The 26,299-nt window shown below is 40.8% G+C and overlaps 1 protein-coding gene across 1 annotated transcript in view; it reads right to left on the reverse strand.

The window, feature by feature from the left end:
• VWA3B (von Willebrand factor A domain containing 3B) overlaps positions 1 to 26,299 on the reverse strand; it is a 211,000-nt gene that overhangs the window by 100,989 nt on the left and 83,712 nt on the right. Inside the window, 4 exon segments of the mRNA XM_082356117.1 lie at positions 585 to 716; positions 1,788 to 1,926; positions 6,904 to 7,058; positions 14,195 to 14,385. Coding sequence (XP_082212243.1) covers positions 585 to 716; positions 1,788 to 1,926; positions 6,904 to 7,058; positions 14,195 to 14,385 — 617 coding nt within the window.

Raw genomic sequence — 26,299 nt, forward strand, 5'->3', positions numbered from 1 at the left:
GAATGCTATGTGGTTCTAGAAAAAGAACTTTTAAAATTAAGTTCAAGACAAGAGAAAATTTGAGGAAAGGCAAATTCTCCCCAGTAGTCTGTGTAAATGCCAAGAGCAGCAGCTTTAAAGTTCTCCAAGTAAAATGCAGGCCTGAAGAAAGTATTTCACCTTCTTACGATATCCTGCTGCCCTGTCTCTCTCCTTGCTTTCAGCCCTTACCACTCACACTGTACTGTATGTTTCCACAGGTTCATTACTTTTGAACAAAGTCCACTGTTAAAAACAGCTGTAATATATCATTTGAAGCAAGAATGAAGCGTCAGAAGAAACAAATATGAATGTTTAAGTAAAAAAAAATTATATTTTGAAATTCGTTTTCATAAAAGTGCTGAGACTTGAGCCAAGAGCAGTGCTGTCAATAGAAGTTTATCTAAATGTTAGATATTGACAGAAAAGATTGAATTAACATGACGTCTGTAAGCAAAATGAACGTCTGTGTGAAGCCATGGCTATCCTTGGCGTTCAAAGCACTTTCTCAAGCATTTCTATCCTGATCTCTATCCTTCTTCTCCCAGACCCAGCCTCCTTCTTACCTTAATGTCTCTAACCCAGGCCTGGGCCCCTTTCAAATTATCCTCATCAATTTCAACAAGTTTTTCCCGCCAAGCAACGGCTTGAGCATCAAACTGCACAAAATTGAATTTCCTTTTATACTTCAGCTGCTCCTGTAAGAGACAATTATTATTTAGCCATGAAACCACTTATGTGTGAGAAAAGATTAGGACAGATCATGGTTTGATACATTTTAATCGTTTGATATCTCTTTTCAGTTCTAGAAGCTAAAAATTATATTCAATAGAGAAAATCTTTCCTAGTTCAAAAGGCATTTAAATAAAATTTACACACAGGTTGGCTATTAAACATTTACAAATGTATGTATAAACATATATATATATATCACATATATGTATAAGTTTATATGTATAATGTGATATTAAATCTTGTGTTTAATACTGACATTAATGGTATACCGAATATGCACACTAAACGCTTAAAAGAATCCAAAACAGTGTTATCGCTTTGGTCAACATCTTTTTGGTAAAGCTATTATTTGGTTACAGATTTATTCACTTGGCTTCCATCCATCAGCTCATGTTTCTCCAGTAGAAGTTCATCAAATTAAAAATTCTATTTTGTATTTGTCAAACACTCCCTGCCATTGTTTTCTATGGTTCATACTCATGTCAAGACTACCAAGTCATGACAGTCCTCTGATAGCCATTTATATGTGTGGAAACTAGGAGTTAGGGAGTGTTAGCAGCCTGCTTTGGGTAGTACAACTCAGAGGCAGCACAGGTGGAATGAGGACCAGAAGCTCCTGACCATCAGCCCACGCTCTTCCCGCACATTAGTTCTGGGGCCAGTGCATGCAGCATCCCTAACACGCACTGGTAATTAAAATAAGCATGCCAAGCTGAAGAGTATCTGGAAAACAATGGAGGCGTGTGCGCACCACAGATTCCAGGATAGAGAAAACCTGGGGCAATGGACATAGCAATTTCCTTAGCAACCCGTATATGTTGTAGGAAGGGCCCACAGAAGGAAGGGTCTGCTTGCAAAGAACTGATGATGCTCTCACTGGCAAAAGGGAGCCTTTTTCTGAAGTGGCTTTTCTGTGATTTCTGAGTGCAAGCCTGGCCTGTGCATCTCTCATAACCACTACAGGTGTTGACTGGCGGAGATGCACTCATGATACTCAGGCCCCCAGGTGCTTGATCCCGACAGCTCCATCTCACCTGTATGAGCTGGATGATCTTGTTCTTCACCAGGTCCAGTTTCCCCTTCATTGAGTGAGACGTGTCAATGAGAATGTAGACACAATCACTAGGCACTTTTCCAAAAAGGACTTGACTCCCATCCTGTAGCCGTTTAATCCTAGGCAGGAAATAGTTGAAAGGGAATGGTTAGAGCCTGTGGCACTCAGAGCATCTTCCTAAGAACTTAACGATACCTCTACAGAGGAAAATCAATAGGACAGAAAAATAAATCCAATACTGGGCTCCAAAGCCAAAAGTAAATTACTTCCAGTCATCTGATATTTTTGAGGCCTTTAGCTATGACTTCACACCATTTATTCTTCTAACCCTGCTGACTGCAGTCAAGCTAGTAATGCCAGCACATTCCTGAAGCTTCAATGAAGCTTATGGAGAGAATCAAGCAACCCCAGATCCCAGTAATAACCAAGCACTAGGTGGTCATGTAAGCAGGACTGCTTCTGTGGTCCAGGCTCAGGATCCCATCACAGGATGTAGATTAAATTCATGGTTGCAGGCAAACCCTGGGGGAGAGGGTGGGGCAGATAAAAAAAATATTTGAAACTGAGTTCAGAGTTCAGCAAGGCCCAGTCAACTAGACTTTACAGGGCAAAACACTGAAGAGGAGATCACTGCATAGGAGAGAAAGAGCGTCAGAGAGGGATGGAAAGAGAGATTGAAAGGGAGAGACAATGTGCTCCAGATATCTGCAGAAGGGTGCCCTGGAGATTTTGGCTAAGTCATGATCAGGGCATGTGTGTGAAGAAACTACTGAAGCCAGGGAATAAATCACCAAAAAAGTAATAGATGGACCAACCCCTCAGAGCTCATACAAGTCTGGAAATAGTTCATCTTCCAATCAGCCAGAGTGCAAAAGCCTCCATAATGCATGTGGCCTCAAGTAGAGTCCTCACAAGGGTATTGCCTTAATAATAGGACCAAATTAGTCCTGAACGAAAGGCTCCCCTGCACCTATGCTGACATAACTTAAAAGCAAGCCCCAGAGTAACTTACTGCATTCCAAGTAACAACTGCATCACAGAACACACATAAAAAATGCATCAAAATCCAGTACCCAACAATGTAGAATTCAAAATATCTGGCATCCAGTAGAAAATTACCAGGCACACAGAGAAGCAGGAAAATATGACCCATAACCAGAAGAAAGACAGATCAAAAGAAACATACCTCAAAATGACACAGATGATAGAATTTGCAAAAAAGGATGTTACGCAGCTATTGTAAACATAATCCATACGTTCAAGAAGGTAAAGTAGGAACAGAATGAGGAGAGGAATGGAAGATCTAAAAAAAAATCCTCTGAGAAAACATCTAGAGATATACAATGATTGAAATGAAAAATACACTGCATGCTATTAACAGTGGAGTAGACACTAGCAGAAGAAAAGACCAGGGAATTTTAAGAAAGACATAGTAATAGTAAACAATTCAAAATAAAACACTGAGAGAAAAAGGTTAAAAAAATATAACAGAATAAGCAACCCATGGAACAATATCTAGGAGTCTAACACATGTGTAACTAGACACTAAGGAGGGGGAAAAGGGGACAGCAAAATATTTGAAGAAATACAATCAAATGTTTCCAGTTTTGATGAAAACAATACACCCACAGATCCAAGAAGCTCAAAGAACCCAAATAGAAAGAAAAAAACAACAACAACAACACCACGACACATCATAATATAATGGCTGAAATTTAGTGATAAAGAAAAAAATCTTAAAAGGAACCAGAGACAACATAGGAATAATAGGTGACTTCTCATCATGCAAGCCAAAAAGAATGGGGAACGATTTTTAAAGTATTAAAAGATAAAACTGTAAACCTAGAATTCAATATTTAGCAAAAATACCTTCCAAAAATAAAAGTAAATTCAAGAGTTTTTCAGACTAAAACAGCTGAGAGAATGCATCACCAACAGACCTGTGCTAGGATCTATACAAAAAGAGTAAAGAGCAACAGAAATCAAAAATATGTGAATAAATACAAAATAACACTTATTCTCATTTTAAATCTGTTTACAAGACAATTGATTGTTTATAATGTATTTTGGGTTTATAGCATATGTGGAAGTAAAGTGTAGGACAGCAATAGACAAGTCAGAAAGGGAATGGAAGCTGAACACTTTCATGATGTACGTGAAGCAAGACTGTGATAAGTTAAAGATGTATATTGTAAATGCTAAAGTAGTCACACCACAACAAAACAAAACAAAGAGGTAGAGTTAACAAGCCAATAGTGGGGATAAATGGAATCATAAAAAATATTCAAACAAAAGTAGGCAGAATAAGAGTAAAAAGGGAACAAAGAACAGGTGGAACAAATAGAAAACAAATAGCAAGATCTTAGGTTTAAATCCAACTAAATCAATAATCACATTAAATATAAATGATCTTAAACACTCCAATGAAAAGCAGAGATTGTCCGATTGGATTAAAAATAATATCCTTACATATTCTGTTGACAAGAAGCCTATTTCAATATAAGATACATATAGGTAAAGGTAAAAGGACAGAAAAAAGAAAAATCCTGCAGAAAATAACAAAAGAAAGCCAGAGTAGCTATATTGATATTAGACAAAGCAGATTCCATAACAAAGAATATTACCAAAGATAAAAAGGGACATTTCATAACAATAAGGGAGTTGATTCATCAAGAGGACCTAACAACACTAAATGTACATGTATTGGCTAATCGAGCTTCAAATTACATGAAGAAAAAATTTTAGAACTGAAAGAAAAATTGGACAAATACACAGCTATAGTTGGAGATTCTAACACTCTTCTCTCAATAATTTATAGAACAATTAAGCAGAAAATCAGTAATAATATGGAAGATTTGAATAATACTATCAACCAACTTGAGCTGAGATATTCAAAGTATACTCCACCCAACAAAAGTGGTTTTTCTTCATATTCTGGGCCACAAAACAGATCTCAACAGATTTATAAGAACTGAAATCATACAGTATTTCTCTGTCCACATTGAAATTAAAAGCTATCAGGAAAAATTCACAAATACTTGGGAAGTAACCCTTTGGTCAAAGAAGAAATCAAAGGGGAAATTAGAAAATGTTTTGAGATGAATGAAATGAAATATAACATATCAAAATTTGTGAGAGACAGCTAAAGCACCACTCAGAGGGAAATTTATAAAATTAAATGTTTATATTAGAAAGGTAGGTCAAGATCAGTGATCTAAGTATCTATCTTAAAAAACTTAAACCCAAAGTAAAGAGAAAGAAGGAAATAATAAAGATAAGAGTAGAAATCAATGGCATAGAAAGGAGAAAACCCTACAGAGAAACAAAACAAAACAAAACAACAACAACAACAGTGAAACCAAAAGCCAGTTCTTTGAAAAGATTGATAGGATGGATAACCTCCAGTCAGACTTAGAAAATAAAGATGACATAAATGACCAATATCAGCTCTATGTATAAAGAAATTGAATGCAGAGTTAAAAACAAAAAACAAAAACCTTCCCACAAAGAAAAACTCTAGGCCCAGATGGCTTCAATGGTGAATTCCATGAACATTTAAAGGGGAGATGATACTAATTCTCCATGAAGTCTTCCAGAAAATACAAGAGGAGAGAAACCTTCCCAGCAACCCTTGATACCTGGTGGGAGGAGAGGGACAAACAGACCCAGAAGCTGCCAGGTGGGGTGTCTTCTAAGCAGCTTCCTTTTCCCCAGATATGAAATCCAAACTACTCTCCTTATGGAGTCAATCCCAAAACCATAAGCACAGAAGACTCCAGAAGCAAGGATTACTTTTTCTGAGTAACCCATCACCAGCTGGGTTTTGAGAAACTGGGGCTCTGCAGAGTATATATGGGGGGAGACAGGTGTCTGCAGCTTGTCGTTTATAACAGAAAACATGGAAGGAGGGAAAAAGCTCTGATTGCAAGTGACTACTACAGGCTGGGTACTAGCCTAAACTCATTAGACTTAGTATCTAATCTAATCCACAGAACACATTTGTAAATGGCATTATCATTCCTGCTTTATAAATGAGAAAGCTGATGCACAAAGACACTGACTAACCTGCCCAGGGTCACAGAAAATAGCAGACTGGGATTAGAATCCAGCTCTATCTGACCTTAGGGCCCATGCACCTAAATGCACGTGGTCTTCATGTTCTAGAGCATCATCTAGAGCACCTCCCTTGGCATCAGCGAGATGAAAGCATTGAGCTAGGTCACCCCACGGAGCTGATGTTGAGGTCACAGCCTAGCACACTAGACTCTTATGAGCATTACCATATTTTAAGAACCAGCAGGGTTGAGAGGGACCACATGAAGTTATTTTTAGCAGATTTCTAATATGTATATATACATATTATTCCATTGCATATAAATGTTTCACAACATTGTAACAGTTGCCTTGAAAGGTAATATTCAAGAGTACAGGGGCTTCCCTGGTGGCGCAGTGGTTGAGAATCCGCCTGCCAATGCAGGGGACACGGGTTCGAGCCCTGGTCTGGGAAGATCCCACATGCCACGGAGCAACTAGGCCCGTGAGCCACAATTACTGAGCCTGCGCGTCTGGAGCCTGTGCTCCGCAACAAGAGAGGCCGCGACAGTGAGAGGCCTGCGCACCGCGATGAAGAGTGGCCCCCGCTTGCTGCAACTAGAGAAAGTCCTCGCACAGAAACGAAGACCCAACACAGCCATAAATAAATAAATAAATAAATAGATTAATTAATTAAAAAAAAAAAAAAGAGTACAGAGGACAGGTGTCATACAGTCTGCTGTACACCTGAGGCCCACAAAAAATGCAAGACATAAGCAGAAGTGTTCCTTTGCCTCCTACAGTGACGCACAATCAACGTGATAACTACATCTTTGTTTGCTGTTTTTCAGAGTCTGCACTGGCATCAAGGCAGCTCAGAATCTGCATCCAAACATCCCCTTTGGTTATGAACAATGAGGCCAACAGCAAACCATCGGATGGCAACCTTGACATAACAATGCTTATTGGCCATTTCTCTTGGTTGAGCTTTACCAAGAGCTCAAGCAGACTTGAATTTCAAGAGAGACTGGATCATGCAATGTATCCTCATGCAATACACCAACCTCCTCTGGATCCGGGCCAGGACTGCATGAATTCTCTCACTGTACCATGTGTACTTCTCCTTGGTAATGCAGACGTGGACCAAGCTCCCATCCTTCCAGGGAGCATGGACAAATCTGCTGCAGTATTTCGCATGCACTGTCTTCTTGTTGGTTTCCTAAGGAAAAGACATAGGACAGAAGCCACTCAGAAACCATTCAAAGAAGAAAAGTCCCCAGATGGCACCTCCACCTCTGCCTTATTTATACAGCTCCTAGCACTCACTCCCACCATAAAATCATTCAACAGTTGGTTCAACCAAACATATTACCGGGGCCTACTCCATATGGAGCCCTGCGCTGGATGTCGTGAATGACGGTCAGAAAGACACGGGAAATCCCATTTGTGCCCAGAGAAGCTAATGTTTCCAGCAGGGAGATTCTAAACACACACACAGGCACACACCTACATATACAAACACACAGAAAGTAGCAATGTAGAACACTAGCACCCAGTACCTGGTCCTGGGTTGAGACAGTAATGATTGGGCAAGTTCTGGCAAAGAAGAAGGAGTTCACAATGGTCTAGAGGGTCAGGGAGATCTAGAGGAGGTGGGACTTAAGACACCCCAAGCATCTTTCCACTGTTACTCCCAGTCCCAAACGAAGAAAAGTAGTAAAGAACCCCATGCCACATCTAGTGTCCTTCCTGGACATACGGAACTGGCCCAAGGACAAGTCTTCCCACAAAGAGAGCTTTCCGAAGGACTGTCTCTATCACTCATCCAACCAGTTTATAAATGCATCAAGCACCACTCCGCCAGGCCCTGTTCTAGGCACCAGGAATACAATCCATAAAAGAAGACCAAAATCCCTGCCTTCATGGAGCTCACATGACAGGAAAAGAGCCAGATGATAAACCAATACTCATCTAGCAGGTCAGAGGATGACAAACGCTGTGGAGACAAATAAGGCAAGGAAGGAGAAGAGCAAATGCTGAGCGACAGGGGAGGGGAAGGGGCAAGTTAAAACCTAGAAGGGAAAGCCTCAAAGAGAAGACGAAATATGAGTGAAACCTGAGGGAACAAAGAGTGTGGCCCTTTGTAGGTCTGGGGGGAGTCTGAGGACACAGCAAGGACAAAAGCCCTTAGGTAAGTGTTTGCCTAGCATGTCTGTAGACTTTTAGGAAGGGCAGTGTAGCCAAAACATAGTGAGTGAGGGAAAGAGCAAGATGAAGCCAGAGAAATAGGAGAAGGAGGACCAGGAAGCAGATGCTGTAAAGCTTGCTCACTGATGGAAATGATTCTGGCTTGTCCTCTGAATGAAAAAAGGAACCATCCAAGGGCCTTAACATAAGAAGCGACACAATGTTTTTAAATTGAGATACAATTGACATTTAACATTTTATTAGTTTTAGGTGTACAACATAATGATTTGATACATGGATATACGGGGAAATGATCACCACGATAAGTTTAGTTAACATTCATCACCCCACAGTTACAATTTTTTTCTTGTGATGAGAACTTTCCAGATCTATTCTCTTAGAAAAATGACACAATTTATACTTATCTTACTCACAATTTAAAAGTTTCTTTTCTAAATAGTTTTCAGGTTTTTAAAAAAATTTTTTTTTTTTTTTTTTTTATTTATGGCTGCGTTGGGTCTTTGTTGCTGTGCGCAGGCTTTAGTTTCAGTGAATGGTGCGTGGGCTTCTCGTTGCAGTGGCTTGTCGCGGAGGCCGGGCTCTAGGGGCGCGGGCTTCAGTATTTGTGGCACGCGGCCTCAGTAGTTGTGGCTCGCGGGCTCTAGAACACAGGGTCGGTAGTTGTGGCGCACTGGCTTAGTTCCTCCGCGGCATGTGGGATCCTCCCAGACCAGGGCTTGAACCTGTGTCCCCTGTATTAGCAGGTGGATTCTTAACCACTGCGCCACCAGGGAAGCCCCCTTTTTTCATTTTAAAGGATAACTGTGGATACTCTGCTGAGAATAGACTAGATAGTCAAGGGCAGAGTCAGGAGGTCAGTGAGGCGGCTTGGACCAGGGGTAGGAATAGTGAGAAGTGGCCAGATTCTGAGTTACAGATATATTATGAAGGTAGAACTGACAGGATTTAATGAGAGGTCAGATGTGGGTATGAGATAAAAGAGGGGAGTCAGGAATGACTCCCAGGTTTTTGGCCCAAAGAACTAAAAAAGTGGAGTGGCAATAAATTGATGGGAGGAAGATTATGGGAGAGCAGCCTTGAAGGGAAAGATGGGGATTCAGTGTCTGATGTGTTAGGTTCCAGATGCCTATTAGACATCCCAGTAACATGGCAAGTAGTCCGGCAAAGGTCAGGGAAGGACTCAGGGCTGGAGATTTAAAGTTGGAAGTCACCAGCACACACACAGTATTAAAAGCCACGGGGCTGGATGAGGTCATCCAGAGAATGAGAGCAGACAGAGAAGAGGTCCAGGGACTGCGCCTTGAGGCCCTTCGGCAGATAGAGATTGGGAAAATGAGAAAGAAATAACAAGGAAGACTGAGAAAGATTAGCCAGGATGAATTGGGAGATGGGGATTGACATTTATACACAATTGATACTATGTATAAAATAGGTAACTAATGAGAACAGCTGTATAGCACAGGAAACTCTACTCAGTGCTCTGGGGTGACCTAAACGAGAAGGAAATCCAAAAAAGAGGGGATATATGTATACATATAGCTGATTCACTTTGCTGTACAGTAGAAACTAACACAACATTGTAAAGCAACTATACTCCAATAAAAATTTTTTTAAAAAATAAAATGTTTCATAAAATTCTCTGATTTAAAAAAAAAAAAAAAAAAGATTAGCCAGTGAGCTAGGCAGAAAAACAAGACAGTGTATTTTCTGCAAGCAAAAGAATTTCATGGAAGTAACCAACAATAGCAACTGGTGATAAGAGGTCAAGTAAGAAAGAGACTGAGAATTAACCTCTGAATTTAGCAATTCAGGGATCCTCGGAAAGAGTGAGACCTTTGCCTGATTGGAGTATATTCAAGAGAGCATGGGAGAACTATGGAATGAGAGAAAAAGAATTGACAAAACTATTGAGGCATTGGGTTCCAAAAATGAACAGAGGAATATGGCAAAAGAGGCAGAGCCAGAGACAAAGATGGGGGTCAAAGAATTGTATTTTTAAGATGGGAGACGTACCGCCATGTTTTTATGCTGACAGGAAAGATCTAGAAATGAGGACAATATGAATGACACAGACTAGAAAGGGGGAGAATGGATGAAAGAGGGGATAGGGGTCAGTGCACACATGGAAGGGTTGGTTGGTGAGGACAATTCAGCCATCCTAGAAGAAACAGGGGTAGAGCGTACAGGTGCAGATGCCCTGGGGATTTGTAACATGGAGGCAAATGTTCACTTCAGTGTTCAGTGACCTGCGAAGCAAGGTCTTCTGCTAAGAGCGGGTGGGGAGGAGGAGGTGTTGGAGGTGTGAGGAGAGAGAAGGCAGGCATCTTAGAGGACAGGAGTCAGAGTGGATTGTAAACCCCAGCAGGACGCTGGGCAGCAGCACAAAAGATCCGCCTGAAATCAGACGTCAGGAATTTAAAGTGAAACCAGGTGGCTGTGTGTTTTTCTCCAGTTTCCTTCATCAGAGTCAATTGCACTGGTATAAGGCAGAAAGCTGGGTTTAACAAAGGTTGTGGTTTTGCCAGATGAGTCCAAGAATGTAAGGCAGGGGGAGGAGCTGAGGATTATGCGAGGGACAGAGGACAGAGAAAAGGTCATAGAAACAACAAGCTGTATATCCCCATGGGGCTGAAAGACTGGAATTAGGGTAGTGGAGGAAATGACCTAAAAAGAGTGGGACCTTTGGAATTGATTATGTGGGTTATGATTACACAGTTATTTGCAATGACGAGGTCAAGGGTATGCCATGGCAGGATGGAAGAGAAGGAATGGAGGAGAAAGTCACTGAACAGGTCAGAGAAATGAAAGGTCTGGGTATGGGAAGGGTTATCCACAAGGAACTGACATCACTAAGGATTGAAACAGTTGGAGCCAATGACAGCAAGCCAGAAGCTATAATCTTCAAGGATGGATGGGGGTGACCTGAGGCTCAGTGGGTGTCAGATACAGAAGGTACATTGGGTGGTACATTCTGATGACCTGGGAAGAGGGAGGGAGAATGATCAAGAAACAGCAAAGAGGAACAAGGAGGTCACCACCCACCTCTGTGACCACAGATCCAGGGAGAATGGGAGAGAAACTAGGGTCCTTGAGCAAGAACCCAGACAAGCAGGTGAAGGGATCCTTTCAGAGTATGTGAGGCTATGGAGGGTTTGCTGATGACGTCCAGTTCCAGAGGGCACAGTGGAGGGGTTTTAGGAGTCAGGGGAGGTTGGAAGAGGCTCACAGAAGGGATGCCAGAGCCACACAGGGATGAGAATCCAGAGGTCCAGGGGTGACTGATGTAGGCAGGGTTGAAGCACATAATGGGATCAGTCCTGCTATTCTCAAGGCAGGCAGGAAGGCGAACGATGTCTCCACCGCAGTGCAAAGATGGAAGGAGAAACACGTCCTCTCTCTCAGTCTCACCATGTGCTCCCTACTCTGAATCCCATCACATGACATTTCCCAACTGTGCCTTGTGCATTTCCAAATGGAAACACACCAGACCAGAAGTTACGAGAACACAGGTGTCCGGCACCAGAGTGTCCAAATGGGAAAAGCACAGTGTTAAGAGCCCAACAGATCTGAATTCAAACCCTGCCTCTACCTGCCACGAGATCTCAGCTGAGTCGTCTAACCCCTTGGAGGCCCTGGGACTTCATTTTCTCATGTGGGATACAAGAGCACAAATATTCACCTTGCATATGAAGTGGGTAGGCATTCCATAAATGCTCCTTTCTGACTCACCATGTTTGTAATAAAGAAAACAAGGAAGGCAACATCTAGTGGGCATCTCCTAAGTGCCAGGCATGGTGCTTATATGTACAATTTTCAAATTTAGACTTTATACCACCCATTTTACAGATGTGGAGAGTGAGACTCAAACAGGTTAAATTATTTACTCAACATCTCATATTTAGTAACTGGTAGAAGCAGTATTTACACCCAAGTCTTCTCATTCAAATCCGGTGTACTTTCCACCATACCACACTGCCTGGTACATAGTGAAGGCTCAATAAATATTTGTTGGAGGAATAAGTGATGAGACTAGAGTGGGTTTCTGAACATAAGGGCTGGCTTTGTGCTCAAGCAACATAAGTGGCCATGAATGCAACGTGACTTCAAGGGGTGCCCCAAGACATCAAGTTACTAGACTTTGCCTGCAATTCCCTATTTAGAAATGCATTTTTGTCTCCTCCCCTCCCCTGCTCATCCATCTTAGAAATGCTACAAAGCAAGGCATTTTTCGTCGTTTATTTCTCTGTGTCTCAGTTTCCTGGATCCATACCTACAAAGCAGTTTTTATAGTTAAAAGTCTAGGGGGTCCTTCCCAGTGGGAGTCTGGGGGAACCCTAAAGAATCAACCTATTTCACAGCTTCAGTTTCTTTCTACCTTATACACACATCACAGTTTTAGGTATAAATCCAGTTTCAGATATGTAGCCCCAAATGCTAAAAATAAAATTGTCCCTTTTTCATCAATATTGGTGAACGAGGATAGCTATACTGTACACTTCTCAACTTTTACTATATTATAATTTGTTAGTGTCAGAAGTTTGAGGTAAAATTCCCCATTTATAAAGCCAAATTTTTCAAACCATCCCTGTAAAATTTCATTTAAATTTGTCAAGAAAGCAAAGGAAAAAATCAGTATTAGAGAAGACCTGTGCATACCACACTGCTGGGAGCCTGCAGTAAACTATGTTCAAATTGACACAAATTCATATTTTAAAATATCCAGGACCTAACGTATTTTAAAAATGAAAATTTAATTAGGTATGATTTCCTGAACTAATAACATTACTGAATAAGGTCTACAAAATCAGAAAACGGTACTGGGGGAGGAAACCCACAAATGAGATTTCCCTGCAATGTAGCAATTACTCTGGATCCCAATATGTAAGCCAGGAAACAAGTCTTGCGTCAATTCTGCATTTTTTCTCATTCAATTTTGATCTTCTCCTCCTTGTAGTTCATTGTAAATGGCAATCAGAGGGCAAAAACACAACATCATGTGGCTAATGTGGCCCCAAAGGAAAACAGCGCTTCCTCGGGTGGACGTGTGGAAGCCAGTGGCCATGCAGCCTAAGAGGGAGTGTCAAAGAGACTGGGGTTTTCACCTCTGTAGGACTGAGAGACTTTGCAGTGATGATCTTGACACTGAATCAGAGCCTTAGAGAATACATAAAGGGACACTGCATTTGGGAAAGACCTTGACTTCCTCTCCCAGTAGTCTGGGCTGGGCTGCCGTGACTGACACGTCTGCTCTGTGGCTTGCATTTTAGCTCTCACTTCAGTGTGTACCTGGGTTTTTACTACCTTCTCAAAGAGATTTCCCTCAGTTTTACAAATGTACAATATTCATTTTATCCTGATTTTCTGTTTCATATGGAGACACTTTTTAGTCTTTCTATAATTCTAAACTTTGGACAGTCTTCTGGGTCCTGTTCTACACACCAGCGTTTCTCAAAGTGTGGCTCCCAGATCAGCAGCTTCAGCATTATCTGGGGTTTGTTATAAATGCACTTTCCTGGGCCCGGCCTCAAACCCAGTGACTCATGCACACTAAAGGTTAGGAGCCACTACTACAGATCATTATCCTTCCACTACGAGCCAGAGTCAGGCATCTTGAGAAGCTGTATTCCTTTCAGACCCATTGTCACAATGCAACTACACCTTTCAAAAGTTTACAGTATAGACCCTCACCACGCTATAACCCCTCAGAGAATATAATTTTATGTTTACTGGAAATCCAGTAAATGCTGGCTGGTAGCCACTTGAATAATGTAGCTCCAATACAGTGACGGTACAAGAGGACCATAGAAATGCCTCCTTTGGGGCATATTCACCAGCAGTTTCTCTCTTCCATTCAATGCGGGGAAACAAAGGGCTTCTTTTTTGACACAATGCCTGAATGTCTATAAGCACAGCTCCTGGCTTATGTATAATTATTGTCTAATTCACTTATATCTAGAAGCCATTCTCAGACTTGAGCTCCACTCCCACAAGTAGCATTCAGAAAAGTGTAAGGCAGGGAACAGAGGGGCATCCTTCTTCAAAGGCAGCATTCATGCTGCCTTTCAACCTTGGTCCTGCCCTGGGTCCAGCCCTGGTCCTAGATGCCCCCTCCCAGGGCATCCCCGTCTAGGGGTTCACTTCACTTACCGCACTGGTCTGCACCGACTCGTTCTCTGGTTTGGCTTTTATATCAACAACTCCATCAGCATGGCGGAAGGAGCAGTCAGCAATGACATCATAAAATGACAGCTTCTGGGATTTCAAACCATATTTCTGTAGCCACTTCTCAGAGTCCCAGGCGTCCTCTGGATTCGACTCATTTTCGGCAGAGGTTGCTCCTAATTGTAGTTTTGGAATCACAATTCATCAGCCGTTCACATGACACAAGACTTTCATATGTCATCCTCAACTTAATATTTTAAAGAAACATGTTCTCTGTTAGCTCACATTCTTTTCAGGAAGCATGCTTTCCAAAGCAGGACTGGCAGAGAATCGGTTCACAAGACTGGAAGGCAGGAATCTGCTACTTTTCATTTCACTTCCTCTGCTACCTAAGTTGACTGGACCCACGCAGAGGGGGAGGTGGCTGATAGGCAAGGCAGGAGAGCATTAACCGTAGGGTCAGAAGCTCTGGGTTCAGGTCCTGACCCCGTTACTTACTAGCTTGGGCAAGTTGCTCAAACTTGGGCGAGTCACCCCATTTAACCTCTCTGAGCTTCAGTGGAATTCTTCACCTGCAGATAGCATCTGCTTGGCCTTCCTAAGGGTGTCGAAGTGATTCAATATGAAAAGTTGTCAAAGTGCGTTGTAACGAGGGGGGAGGGGAATCAGGGACAGGAGCTCCCCTGTCAACTTGGTGAATTTATCCTGATTCAGAGCCTGGCTCTCAACTCTGCAGGCTCAAGAACCTCATGTCAGCTCAGGCGCCTGGAGCTGTATCTATGACTCACTTTAGGCTCACATGACCAATTACAGCACGAAGGCCAATTGCCCAAATATCCCTAGCCTTAGGCACATTCCCTTGGTGTTTTCCAAATCTTATCTGTACTCTCTAAGTGGGAGGAGGTGTTATGTTACCTGAGCAGAACACCGGAGAAGCCAGCTTATCATACAAACAGCAAAGTATCTATCCGTGTGGCTCAAAACCCCTATGGCCACCTAAGGGAGAGCGGGGTATCTGAGGGTGGGCACAGAGGAGGCATGGTGTCTGGAGCTGGCCCGTGAGAGCTGACTGTGCCCCTTTCCCTCCCGACTCCAGGCTCAGTGGTAGTGCGTGGTGAAATTGACCATGCCTGCTGGAAGCATTTACAAAATCTGAAAATCAGCAGATGCTACAAATGAGGGCTTTCTTATTCCAGAGAGTGGTTGATAACATTTGTCTGCATGCCCCTGGAAGGAAGGCAGAAAGGACCCTGAGCTCTTAGCCCCAGTGGGACCAGTAGAGCCTTAGGAGAACCGGGAGAAGGTGCTGTGCAGAGAGGTGGTTTTTAAAACGGGTACTACCACGTATTAGGTCCACCGGCCCTACAGAGTTTATTTTCAGTTGTATCAGTGGTTCTCAACCCTGCACACTGGAATCCTCTGAGAAGTTTTAAAATATACTGATGCCTGGGCCCCATGCCTTAGATTCTGTTTTAACTGATCTGGACACTGAGATTTTTCAAAGTTGCCAAGCACTAGGGTAAGATGAAAAGAGCTTTCTAAATTATGATTTGGTGATCCCTCCCCATTTATGCTTCTATCAGACAGATTCAAGTTAAATTATACTTTTAATTAAAAAGTAGCACTCACTGTTGGGGAAACAAAAATATTACCCATAGTTATCCATTACTATATTTAAGGGGATATATAATTAGAATAATATTTGAAGAAATAAAACACTTGAGAGCCAATTATTTCTCAATAATACATAAAGGATCTGTCCATTAATGCTACATATGTCCTCAAATTTTAATAGAACAGCTTTTAAATAACGCACTCTGAAACCTACTGGAGCTGGAACTTCTCAAAGAAGCTTGATTTTGGCTTTTGAACTTTAAACCAATCTGGCATCAAAAGCCCCTTTGGGCACCATCCCCGATGTCAGCAGTTGGTTTCTACATGATTCACAAAGTGTCTTTTCAATCTGCACAGGGGACTGAAATCAGAGGTTTCCCAGAGCTTCTGATCCCAAGGTTCTCCTGCAAGTTCTCCTGCATCGCAGGGAAACAGCAAAAGGAAATTGGAGGCATTTTTGTCAGTGGGGTCAGCCTCCTTGGAGAAACCCTTTGGGTGACTATTTTTCCTCAATTATTGTTGATTACATTCTAAGCCTTTGTCTCCTCTTTACTCCTACTTTATTCTCCTCCCTCCTTTATGATCAATAGGTGTAGTAGGAAATAAACTTTTCATTCAATTATTTCCATAGCAATACACACACCTATCACATGCTCTGCTCTGTTTTGGGTTGCTTTCTTTTAAAAAGACAAGAGCCTTTTATCAATTATAAATTCAAGCCAATCATAAAAGAATTTCCTAAAAACACATCAAACAAATTCTAAGGGATTTTTAAAGAGCCAGAGACCAATTTTTGACTGTAGCTTCACCCAGGACCAGGCAGTGCAGTCACCCTGAGGGTATGATTGAGGCTCCCAATTACCCTCTGAAAAGGGGTTGGAGGAAGACCCCAAAGCAACTTGAACTTCATAAAAGAAAGAAGGGGCAGCCAAGCATACAAAACCAAAGAGCCTAGGTGCCCCAAAACTGAAGAAAGGAGAGAAAGGGTGAAATCTTTTCACTTTCAGTGCTAATTACACCACCCCCATCTGAGCCTCATTTTCCCAGGGAGAGGAGAGGAGTGGCGAGGGAGTCATCCATTCATTAGAGTCACTCACTAAGCGGTCCTTCCCATTCCCCTGCAGTTATCTTAATTAAAAGTGCTACATAAATTCTCACCTATGGAGCCAAGGATAATAACTTCATTTATGATAGAGATGTGGTCTCACAATGCATCCTAGATTCTCTCTAATCCATGGGCAGATCACATCCATGTCACAGGATAACTTACCTGCCACCCGGCCCCTGTCCTACTTATCAATCTCAGAACATCTTTCAACAAGTAAGACCTACCGGCCAGTGCTTTCGAAACATCACAGCTACAGCCAGGGCCACAGCAAAAAGACAAACTGGACACATTTCACCAGTGCCCACTCCTCCCCTGGAGGCTCACAGCCATCAAGGACTTAAAGCCACCGTAATTACCCTCCCCTTGGCGATGGTTAATCTTACATGTCAACTTGGCCGGGCCACACTACCCAGATATCTGACAAACATTATTCTAGATGTTTCTATGAAGGTATTTTAAAAGTGAGATTAATATTTAAATTAGCAAACTTTGAGTAAAGCAGATAATCCTCCATATTGTGAGTGGGCATCTCCATTCAATTGAAGCCTTAGTAGAAGACGGACTGACGTCCCCTGAGGAAGAGGGAATTCTGCTTTTAGACCCAAACTGCAATACCAGCTCTTGCCTGGGTCTCCAGCCTCCTGGCCTGCCCTGCAGATTTTGGACATGCTGGCTTCCACAGTCATGTGAGCTAATTCCTTAAATCTCTCTCTATACACACATATATACATACATGTGCACACACACACACACTTATATATACACATATCTTATTGGTTTTGTGTCTCTGAAGAACCGTGACTAAGAGGTCCATCCTCCTCCACTGAAAGTTACTTGTCCGGCACCTCATTCCTGCCATGGTCCATGTGCCTTTCAAGGGAACAGTCAGCTAATGACTAAACTACAGCTCTAGATCTGGAACCAACCTCACAGAGCATCAAGTTCAATGTTTCCCACAGTGTGTTCCACAGACTCTACTTCTACAGCATGTCAGTGGCTATTACTCAGAAAGAGGGTTCCTTAGCAAAAAGTTTGCAGAGCTTGAAAATAAACAGTTTCAACAGGCTTTTCAGTGAAGGACTTGTCTAAGCCTTTGTTGTAGGACTCAGCAGTGGGTCTCACCATGAGCAGAGGCATGAATAGTATTTCCTAAAGGCATTTAGTCTAGGCCCTTTCTCCACAGAACATTTTGTAGGGCTTTTATTTGACAGATCACAGCTTGGTACACACTGTCCAACATCCCTGTTATCACAAGTGTCATGAGACAGTAAACCAACAGCAAGCAAGCAAGAGAGAAGGAAAGAGAAAGAGAGAGGAAGGAAGGAAGGAAGGGCGGGAGGGAGGGAAGGAGGGAAGGAAGGAAGGAGGGAAACAGAAGAGAAGAGAAGGAAAGAGAGAGAGGGAGGGAGGAAGAATTGAGGACAGCTGGGAAGGGAGAGAGAGGAAGGAGAAAGGGGGCAACTGTCAGGGAAAGAAATCCGGACACTCCTGCTGGTGAGATGGGTGAGATTTCAACAGGCTCAGCAGGCAGCAGCCGGTAGGACTGAGGGTTCTCTGAAGGTGGGATGATGAGGCCCACCTGGGTCGGGCGCCCAAGAGACAGGTGTGGACAGCGTGGCTCAGGAGAGTAGACTGTCTCCGGGCAGTTACGCACTTGGTTCACTGCACTTGCTGACGGACTGATATTTTCTGTTCATCTACACTTGTTAAAGCACCGAGGGTTGAGCATGTTTGCCTGGCACTGGGAGGGGAGCCAAGCCAGGGGGAGGAGGAGATGGAGGGGCAGAGAAAGGTACCCACTGATATTCTGCACAACTGATTCACTTGGCAGATTGGGGTAAATGTTCTCTGGAGTGCCCCTGGGGTTGCACACACGAGGGCAGGGGTACAAGGAGATGCAGTGACGTGCCTGAAGTCACATCCCTAATATGTGCCTGAGTCCAAACTGGCAGCTATAGAGTCTGCCCCGAGTGGACTGTTGAATAATCTTGGGAATGACAATTAGCGTGTGCAACCATTACGTTCATGGGAGATTGGGAAAGAATCTTGATGAATTCTAGGCCCTTTCTCCCCTGAAAATGATTTTTACTTCCTACTTGTAACGCCTGTAAAAATCAAAGTAGAATCTCTGTTGAAAAGAAGGGTTCCACGGTTTATGCAACTTGTCTATAAACCAGTAGAAAAACGATCCCAACCCTGAGTTCTCTAACTCCTATAATCTTCAGGGGGTGTAAGCAGGAGGGGAAGGAAGTTAAATGAACAAAGAGGCAAAAAAGAAGCAGATGTAAAAATAAAGAACATAAAGCACGGATAATGGATAGGATGTGGGAGAGGAGCTAATGCCTCTCAAAGATATCGTTCTGTTTTCTAATTTTTTTTCTTCTGCCTCATGATTCTGAAAGAAGGAAGCTTAAAAAAAATTACAAGTAGGCTGTGGATGAGGCAGCTGCAGGAAGAATGTTTACTTTCTGATGATACCTGCAACTAGACACTGAGAGATAAGGAGCAATAGCTCATGACAAACCTGCATGAAGGCTAAGAAGAACCCACCAGTAGAGCACAGACTCCAAGAGAAGAATTTCAAAAGCCACACATTTCATGTGTCTATGTCTAAAATGACATTGAAAATAAATTGAAAATAGTTGAGGATCAGTGACATAGGCTACAAATTATACCAAAGGCAACTATTTCTTTAAAAGACAGCATGACACGGCAAGAGAAACACAGACCAATTCAAGATGTTTGGTATAAAGTGGAAAAATCAAGATTAAGAAATGAGAAAAGGATTAATGGAGTTTGGGAATTTAAGGTTAAGAACCTGAAATTCTTGCGGTAGTGAGAATGGCAACTCTTAGAGTGGGAATACTAGAATTAAACCAAGACAAGAGATCTGAATCTGCTTCCCTTGGGAAATTAAAATATTTGCCACTTTTTTGATCTTGCATCAACAGAGAACATGTTTTGTATTATTTTAATCCTTTTAAATTTATTGAGACTTATTTTATGGTCCAACATATGGTCTCTTCTGGAGAATAATCTGGGTGCATTTGAGAAGAATGTGTATTATACTGCTGTTGCGTGGAACAGATATCTATAGATATCTATTAAGTCTAGTTGATTTATTGTGTTGTTAAGGTTTTCTATTGATCTTCTGACTGATTATTCCATTCATTTTTTTTTTTTTTTTTTTTTGCCACCTTGTGGCATGTGGGATCTTAGTTCCCTGACCAGGGATCAAACCCGTGCCCCCTGCAATAGAAGCACGGAGCCTTAACCACTGGATGACCGGGGAAGTCCCTCCATTCATTATTGAAAGTAGGATATTGAAGCCTTCAACTATTATTGTTGAACTATTTCTCCTTTCAATTTGCCAGTTTTTGCTTAAAGATCTGCTGTTAGGTGCATATATGTTTACAATTATAATACTTTCTTGGTAAGTTGACCCTTTTATTATTATCAGATGTCTCTTTGTAAAAATTTTTTGTTTTATAATCTATTTTGTCCAAAATTAGCATAGCCGCTCCAGCTCTTTGATTGTTACTATTTGTATGTCTTTTTCCATCCTTGACTTTCATCCTATCTGTGTCTTTCAATCTAAAGTGTGTATTTTGTAGACAGCATACGGTTGGAACATGTTTTTTAAAAAAATCCATCCTGCTTATCTCTGCTGTTTAACTGAAGTCTATAATTCATTTTTATGTAATATAGTAAATGATATGGTAGGATTCACATCTGCCATTTTGCTATTTGTTTTCTATATGTCTTAAATCTTTTTTGTTCCTCTATTCTTCTATTACTGCCTTTTGTGTCAAAAAAGATATTTTCTAGTATACCATTTTAATTCCCTTGGCATTTCTTTTACTACATTTTTTTGAGTTATATTTTTAGTGGCTGCCTTCAGGACTACACTTAACATCTTAACTTACCACAATCTAGTTCGGATAAATGCCAAATTAATCTCAATAGGTACACAAAAGCTTTGCACCTATATAGCTCCTTTCTCTCTCCACTCCTTGTGCTGTTATTCTCATATAAATTATATCTTTATACATTATGTGCCCATCAACACATATTTATAATTATTGCTATGTGCAGTTATCTTTTAAATCAAATAGGAGAATAAGTTCAAACAAAAGCTACATTTATACTGTCTTTTATATCTACCCATGTAGTTATCTTTATAATGTGGATTCAAGTTACTCTCTAATACCCTTTCATTTCATCCTTAAAGACTTTCTTTATTATTTTTTATAGGGCAAGTTTTCTAGCAATGAAATCTCTCAGTTTTTGTTTATCTTGAATGTGTTAATTTCTCCTCCTTTTGATGGATAATTTTCCCAGATATAGTATTCTTGATTGACAGACTTTTTCTTTCACCACTTTGAATATTTCATCCCACTGCCTCTGGCCTCTATGGTGTCTGATGAGAAATCAGTTGTTAATTGTACTGAGGATCACTTGCATGTGATGACTCACTTGTCTCTTGATGCTTTCAGGAGTCACTTTTAGGGCCTGGTGCTTTCTGTTGTGGACAGTTGTTTGTTATTGATTCAATTTCTTTAACAGATATAGGCCTATTAAGATTGTTTGTTTCTTCTTGTGGGAGATTTGACAGATTGTGCCTTTCAAGGAATTGGTCCATTTTATCCAGGTTATTAATTTTGTAGGCACAGAGTTGTTCATAATATTCCTTTATTATCCTCTTAATATGGGATCCCTGGTGATGTTTTCTCTTTCATCTCTGATATTTGTAATTTGTGTGTTTTCTCTTTCATTCTTAGCTAGCTTGACTAGAAGCTTATTGATTTTATGGATCTTTTCAAAGAATCAGAACCAGCTTTTGATTTTGTTGATTTTCTTTACAGATTTTGTTTTCAACTTCATTAATATCTGCTCCAATTTTTATCATTTTTTTCTTCTGTGTACTTTGCATTTAATTTGCTCCTCTTTTTCTAGTTTCCTAAGGTGGAAGCTTATTGACTTCGGATCTGTCTTCTCTTTTAATTTAATTGCATTCAATGCTATAAATTTCCCTCTAAGCACTGCTTTTGCTGCATCCCACAAATCTTGATAAGTTGAATTTTTATTTTCATTTAACACAGTCACTTTCTAACAACATGATTCTAGCTTTGACATTTCATCATATCTTGTATTACATTCCAATAATCTTCCTGAATTAAATGCACCACATCTACAGAATCCTAATGAAATAATTCTTCTCCCACATTTTGGGGGGATTTTTTCAGTGAGAGCCTTAACACTGATTTGTGGAAGCATTACATGCTACTCTTATGCAGATGTTTTTATGTTTGTGTTTTTTGTCTGGAAAATACATAGCTCACTACCCATGAGAAAACGTATGCTTGAGTTAAACAAAATACTGGCCCTTTCTAGCACTCTCACTTGCTGCTTATTAATCAGCTTCGTCAATATTCATCTAGGAGCTTAGCTTTGACACCTATATCTTCTTTAACCCTAAGTCCTGCCAGGTTCAATATTTGAATTCTCCCTCAGATCTGCCCACTTAGCATTATCTTCACATACTATCACCCTAGTCCGATATTCTTTCATTTCTTGTCTATACTAACATCCTAACTCTCTTCCCTCATCCTCACTTGGTCCCACCCCTCCAATCTTTTCCCACACAATAGTCAAAGTGGTTTTTTTCTAAAAGCAAATCTGATCTTATCATTCCCTTGCTTAAAAGCTTCCACTGGGTTCCCATTGGTCTGAAATTATGAACTGACTTCTCATGCCATGGACTCCAGACCCAGCATGGTCTGGTCCTTACGTACTTTTCCAGACTCATCACAGGCCAATTGCTAACTTGAATTCTGAGCTCTGGCCACACTCATCTTTTCCAGCTCTACTAAAGTGCCATGCTCCTTCCTGCCTCAGGACCTTTGCATGTGCTATTCTGTTGCCTAGCATAAATTCTTCCCTTACTCCCACCCTTCATCTCATTAACTCACCCCCTCAACCCTCAGATATCAGGTCCAATGTCATTTCCTCAGCGAGGCTTTCCTTTACGCCAGAAACCTCAGGAGCTCACACCTTTCCTTAGTCACACTACCTCAGGTGGGAATTACACTTCCATGTGCTCCTGATTTTCTACCCTTCCTGAACAAGAAATGGTACAAGATCCTGCTTTATTAGGGGCCATTCCATGTCTGTTTTTCGTCATTATACTCACTGTCTAGCACAGAGCTACGTATAGTGAGTATTCAATAAACAAAAGAATAAATAAATGGATCAAACTTTTTTATGCTATCATTACATTCTATGTGTCAGCACAGTTTTAAGTGTTTTACATATATTTTCTCATTTAATTCTCACAACAGCGCATTGGGTAGGTATTATCATTATCCCAATTTTGCAAATAAGGAAACTGAGGCACAGATAATAAATGTCTTGCCCAGGGTCACACAGGACTGGGCAGAGACAAGATTAATGTCTTTGTAACTCCAAACCTGTGTACTTCACCATCACCAATGACTACAGGGAAATCCGGCCAGTTATTTAACACAATGCCAATAAAAATGAGCATTTTCTCTTTCTACACTTGTTAAAAAAAATGCTCAAAACTCCCGTAGAGCTCCTTGACGGAACTTCCTACAGAGCCTGAATGGACCTTTTGCCTTTTCCTTGTCTTTTGACATTCAGTTTGATATTCTGAACCAACCAAGTATGCAGAGTCCAATTTCGGCATCGCTACACAAGATGATTAGACTAATTATCTCTAGTGAGTCATAAAATGTCTGTGAAGGTTACTGCAAATGCAGAGTTCCTGAAGTGCTTTGAGCTGAAGCATCATCCAAAGAAGAGTAAAGTCTCTCTAACTTTGGACAAATTCTTGAACGTTTTGTGAGAAAGGCCATATTATTGTTTGAGAGCCATACCTGGCACCCACACAGACACATACACACACACATAGAATGCTCGGATATGCCAACACCAATGTCTCTGAACAGCTCAGCACTTCAGGAGAGATGCACAGCCTCCTGTGTTACTTTAGTAAGAGCTGTGTTAAGGTATAATTGATAACAATAAACCATATACATTTAAAATGTACAAACTGGTAAGTTTTGCCATATGCATGGTTAGGTTTATGTCAATCATTTTGCTATTTGTTGTCTATTGGCCCCATCTGTCCTTAATTCTCTCTCTTTTTTTCCTGACAGCTTTTGGAGTGAGTATTTTCAAATCCAATTTATCTTGTTTGTTGGCTTGTTTTGTTATTTAGTGGTTATTTTAGTTTATAGTACACATTTTCAATGTGTCATGGTCTTATTTCAATTGATATTATATCACCCCACACAGAGTATAAGAACCTTACAATAGCATATTTCCATTTCTCCCCTCCTGGATTTTTTTTTTTTTGCAATGCAGTGGTTTGCTGTTTTTACAATGGTGGTAAAATACACATAACACAAAATTTATCATTGTAACCAGTTTTAGGTGGCATTAAGTACCTTCACACTGTTGAATCACCATCACCACCATCCAACTCCAGAACTTTTACAGCATCCCAAACAGAAACTCTGTACCCATTAAATGACTCCCTCCGTTCCCCAATCCTGCCAGCCCCTGGTAACCACTTTTCGTGTCTGGCTTTTCACTTAGCATAGTGTTTTCAAGGTTTATCCATGTTGTAGCACGTGTCAGAGTTTCCTTCTTAAAGCTGAATAATATTCCATTGTCTGTATATACCACCCTTTGTTTATCCAGTCATCTGTTGGTGGACTTTTGGGTTGTTCATCTTTGGAACTTATGAATAATGCTGCTATTCCCCTCCTGCCTTTTATGCTACTATTGTCATACAATTAACTTTTATATACATGGTATAAATCCCACAGTACACTGTTATTATTTTTGCTTAAACAGTCAACTGTCTTTTAAAGGTATCTGAATAGAAAAATATCACCTATTTACCAATGCAGTCATTTCCAGTGTCCTTAATTCCTTTGTGTAGAACCATATCGCCATTCATTTCTTTCCATATAAAAGTATCACATGCTCCTTCTGCCTGAAGGATTTCCTCTAACTTTTCCTGCAGTGCAGATGAGCTGATAATAAATTCTTTCAGCTGTTGTACATGTGAAAATGCCTTTATTTTGCCTTTGTTTTTGAAAGATATTTTCACAAAATATAGAATTCTAGATTGAGAGTTTAAGGTACTGAATGAAGAAAAATAAGATGTTACTCCACTGTCTTTTCACTTGCAACAAGAAATCTGCTGTCATGCTTATCTCTGTTACTTTTACAGAAAATGTCTTTTTTGCTCTGCTTGCTTTTAACATTTTCTCTTCATTAGTGGTTTCAAGCAAATTGATTATGATGTCCTTTGGTACAGTTCCCCTCATCTTTTTTTTTTTTTTTTTTCCCTCATCTTCTTGTACTTGGCATTCATCGAATTTCTTGGATCTCTAAGTTGTAATTTTCATCAAATTTGGAAAATTTTCAATCTTTATTTCTCCAAATATATTTGTGTTCTCCCTCCTCCCCTCTCCTCAGGAATTCCATCTACATGTATATTTGTTTACTTGAAGTTGCCCTACAGTTCACTGATGCTCTTTTGTTATTTGTTTTTATTTGTTTGTTATTTATTATTGTTTTCTCTTTCTCCATATGTCTCATTTTGGATAGTTTCTATTGCTATGTCTTCAAGATCACTAATCTTTTTCCCTGCAATGTCTAATCTGCCATTGATCCCATTCAGCATGTTTTCAAGTAAGATATTTTCTTCCCTAAAAATTTTCATCTCTAAAAGTTCAACATGTATTTTTTTAAAATACTTCCCTGTCTCCACTTAACTCTTTGAACATATGGAATACAGTTGTAACTGTTTAAATGTCTTTTTCTGCCAATTCTAACATCTGTGTCAGTTTTCTTCTTTTCATGCCTAGTAAACTTTGATTGGATACCAATTGTTGTGAATTTTACCTTGTTGGGTACTGGATGTTTTTATATTCTTATAAATCTTCTTGAGCTTTGTTCTGAGATGCAGTTAAGTTACCCATAAAGAACTCTCTACTTTCATGTCTTGCTTTGATGATTTCTTAGAAGGGCCCAGAGCTCAGTTTAAGGCTAGTCAGTCCCCATTACTGAGGCAAGACCTTCCCAAGTAGTCTACCCAGTGCTCTGTGACTTATACATTTTTCCAATCAGACTGGTAAGAACAGGCACTGTTCCTGGTCCTGTGTGAGCTCTAAACCCTTTCTTTCTAATTCTTTCCAATGGATCTTCCCCAGCCTCAGTTAATTTCCTCATAGAATGATCAATGTTGAGCAGAAATCACAAGAGGGGCTCTTTGTAGATTTCCAGAGTTCTCTCTCTGTGCACCTCTCTCCTCTCTGGTACTTTGTCCT

Source organism: Balaenoptera borealis, assembly GCF_965194805.1.
Source record: "Balaenoptera borealis genome assembly, chromosome: 15".
Lineage (NCBI taxonomy): Eukaryota > Metazoa > Chordata > Mammalia > Artiodactyla > Balaenopteridae > Balaenoptera > Balaenoptera borealis.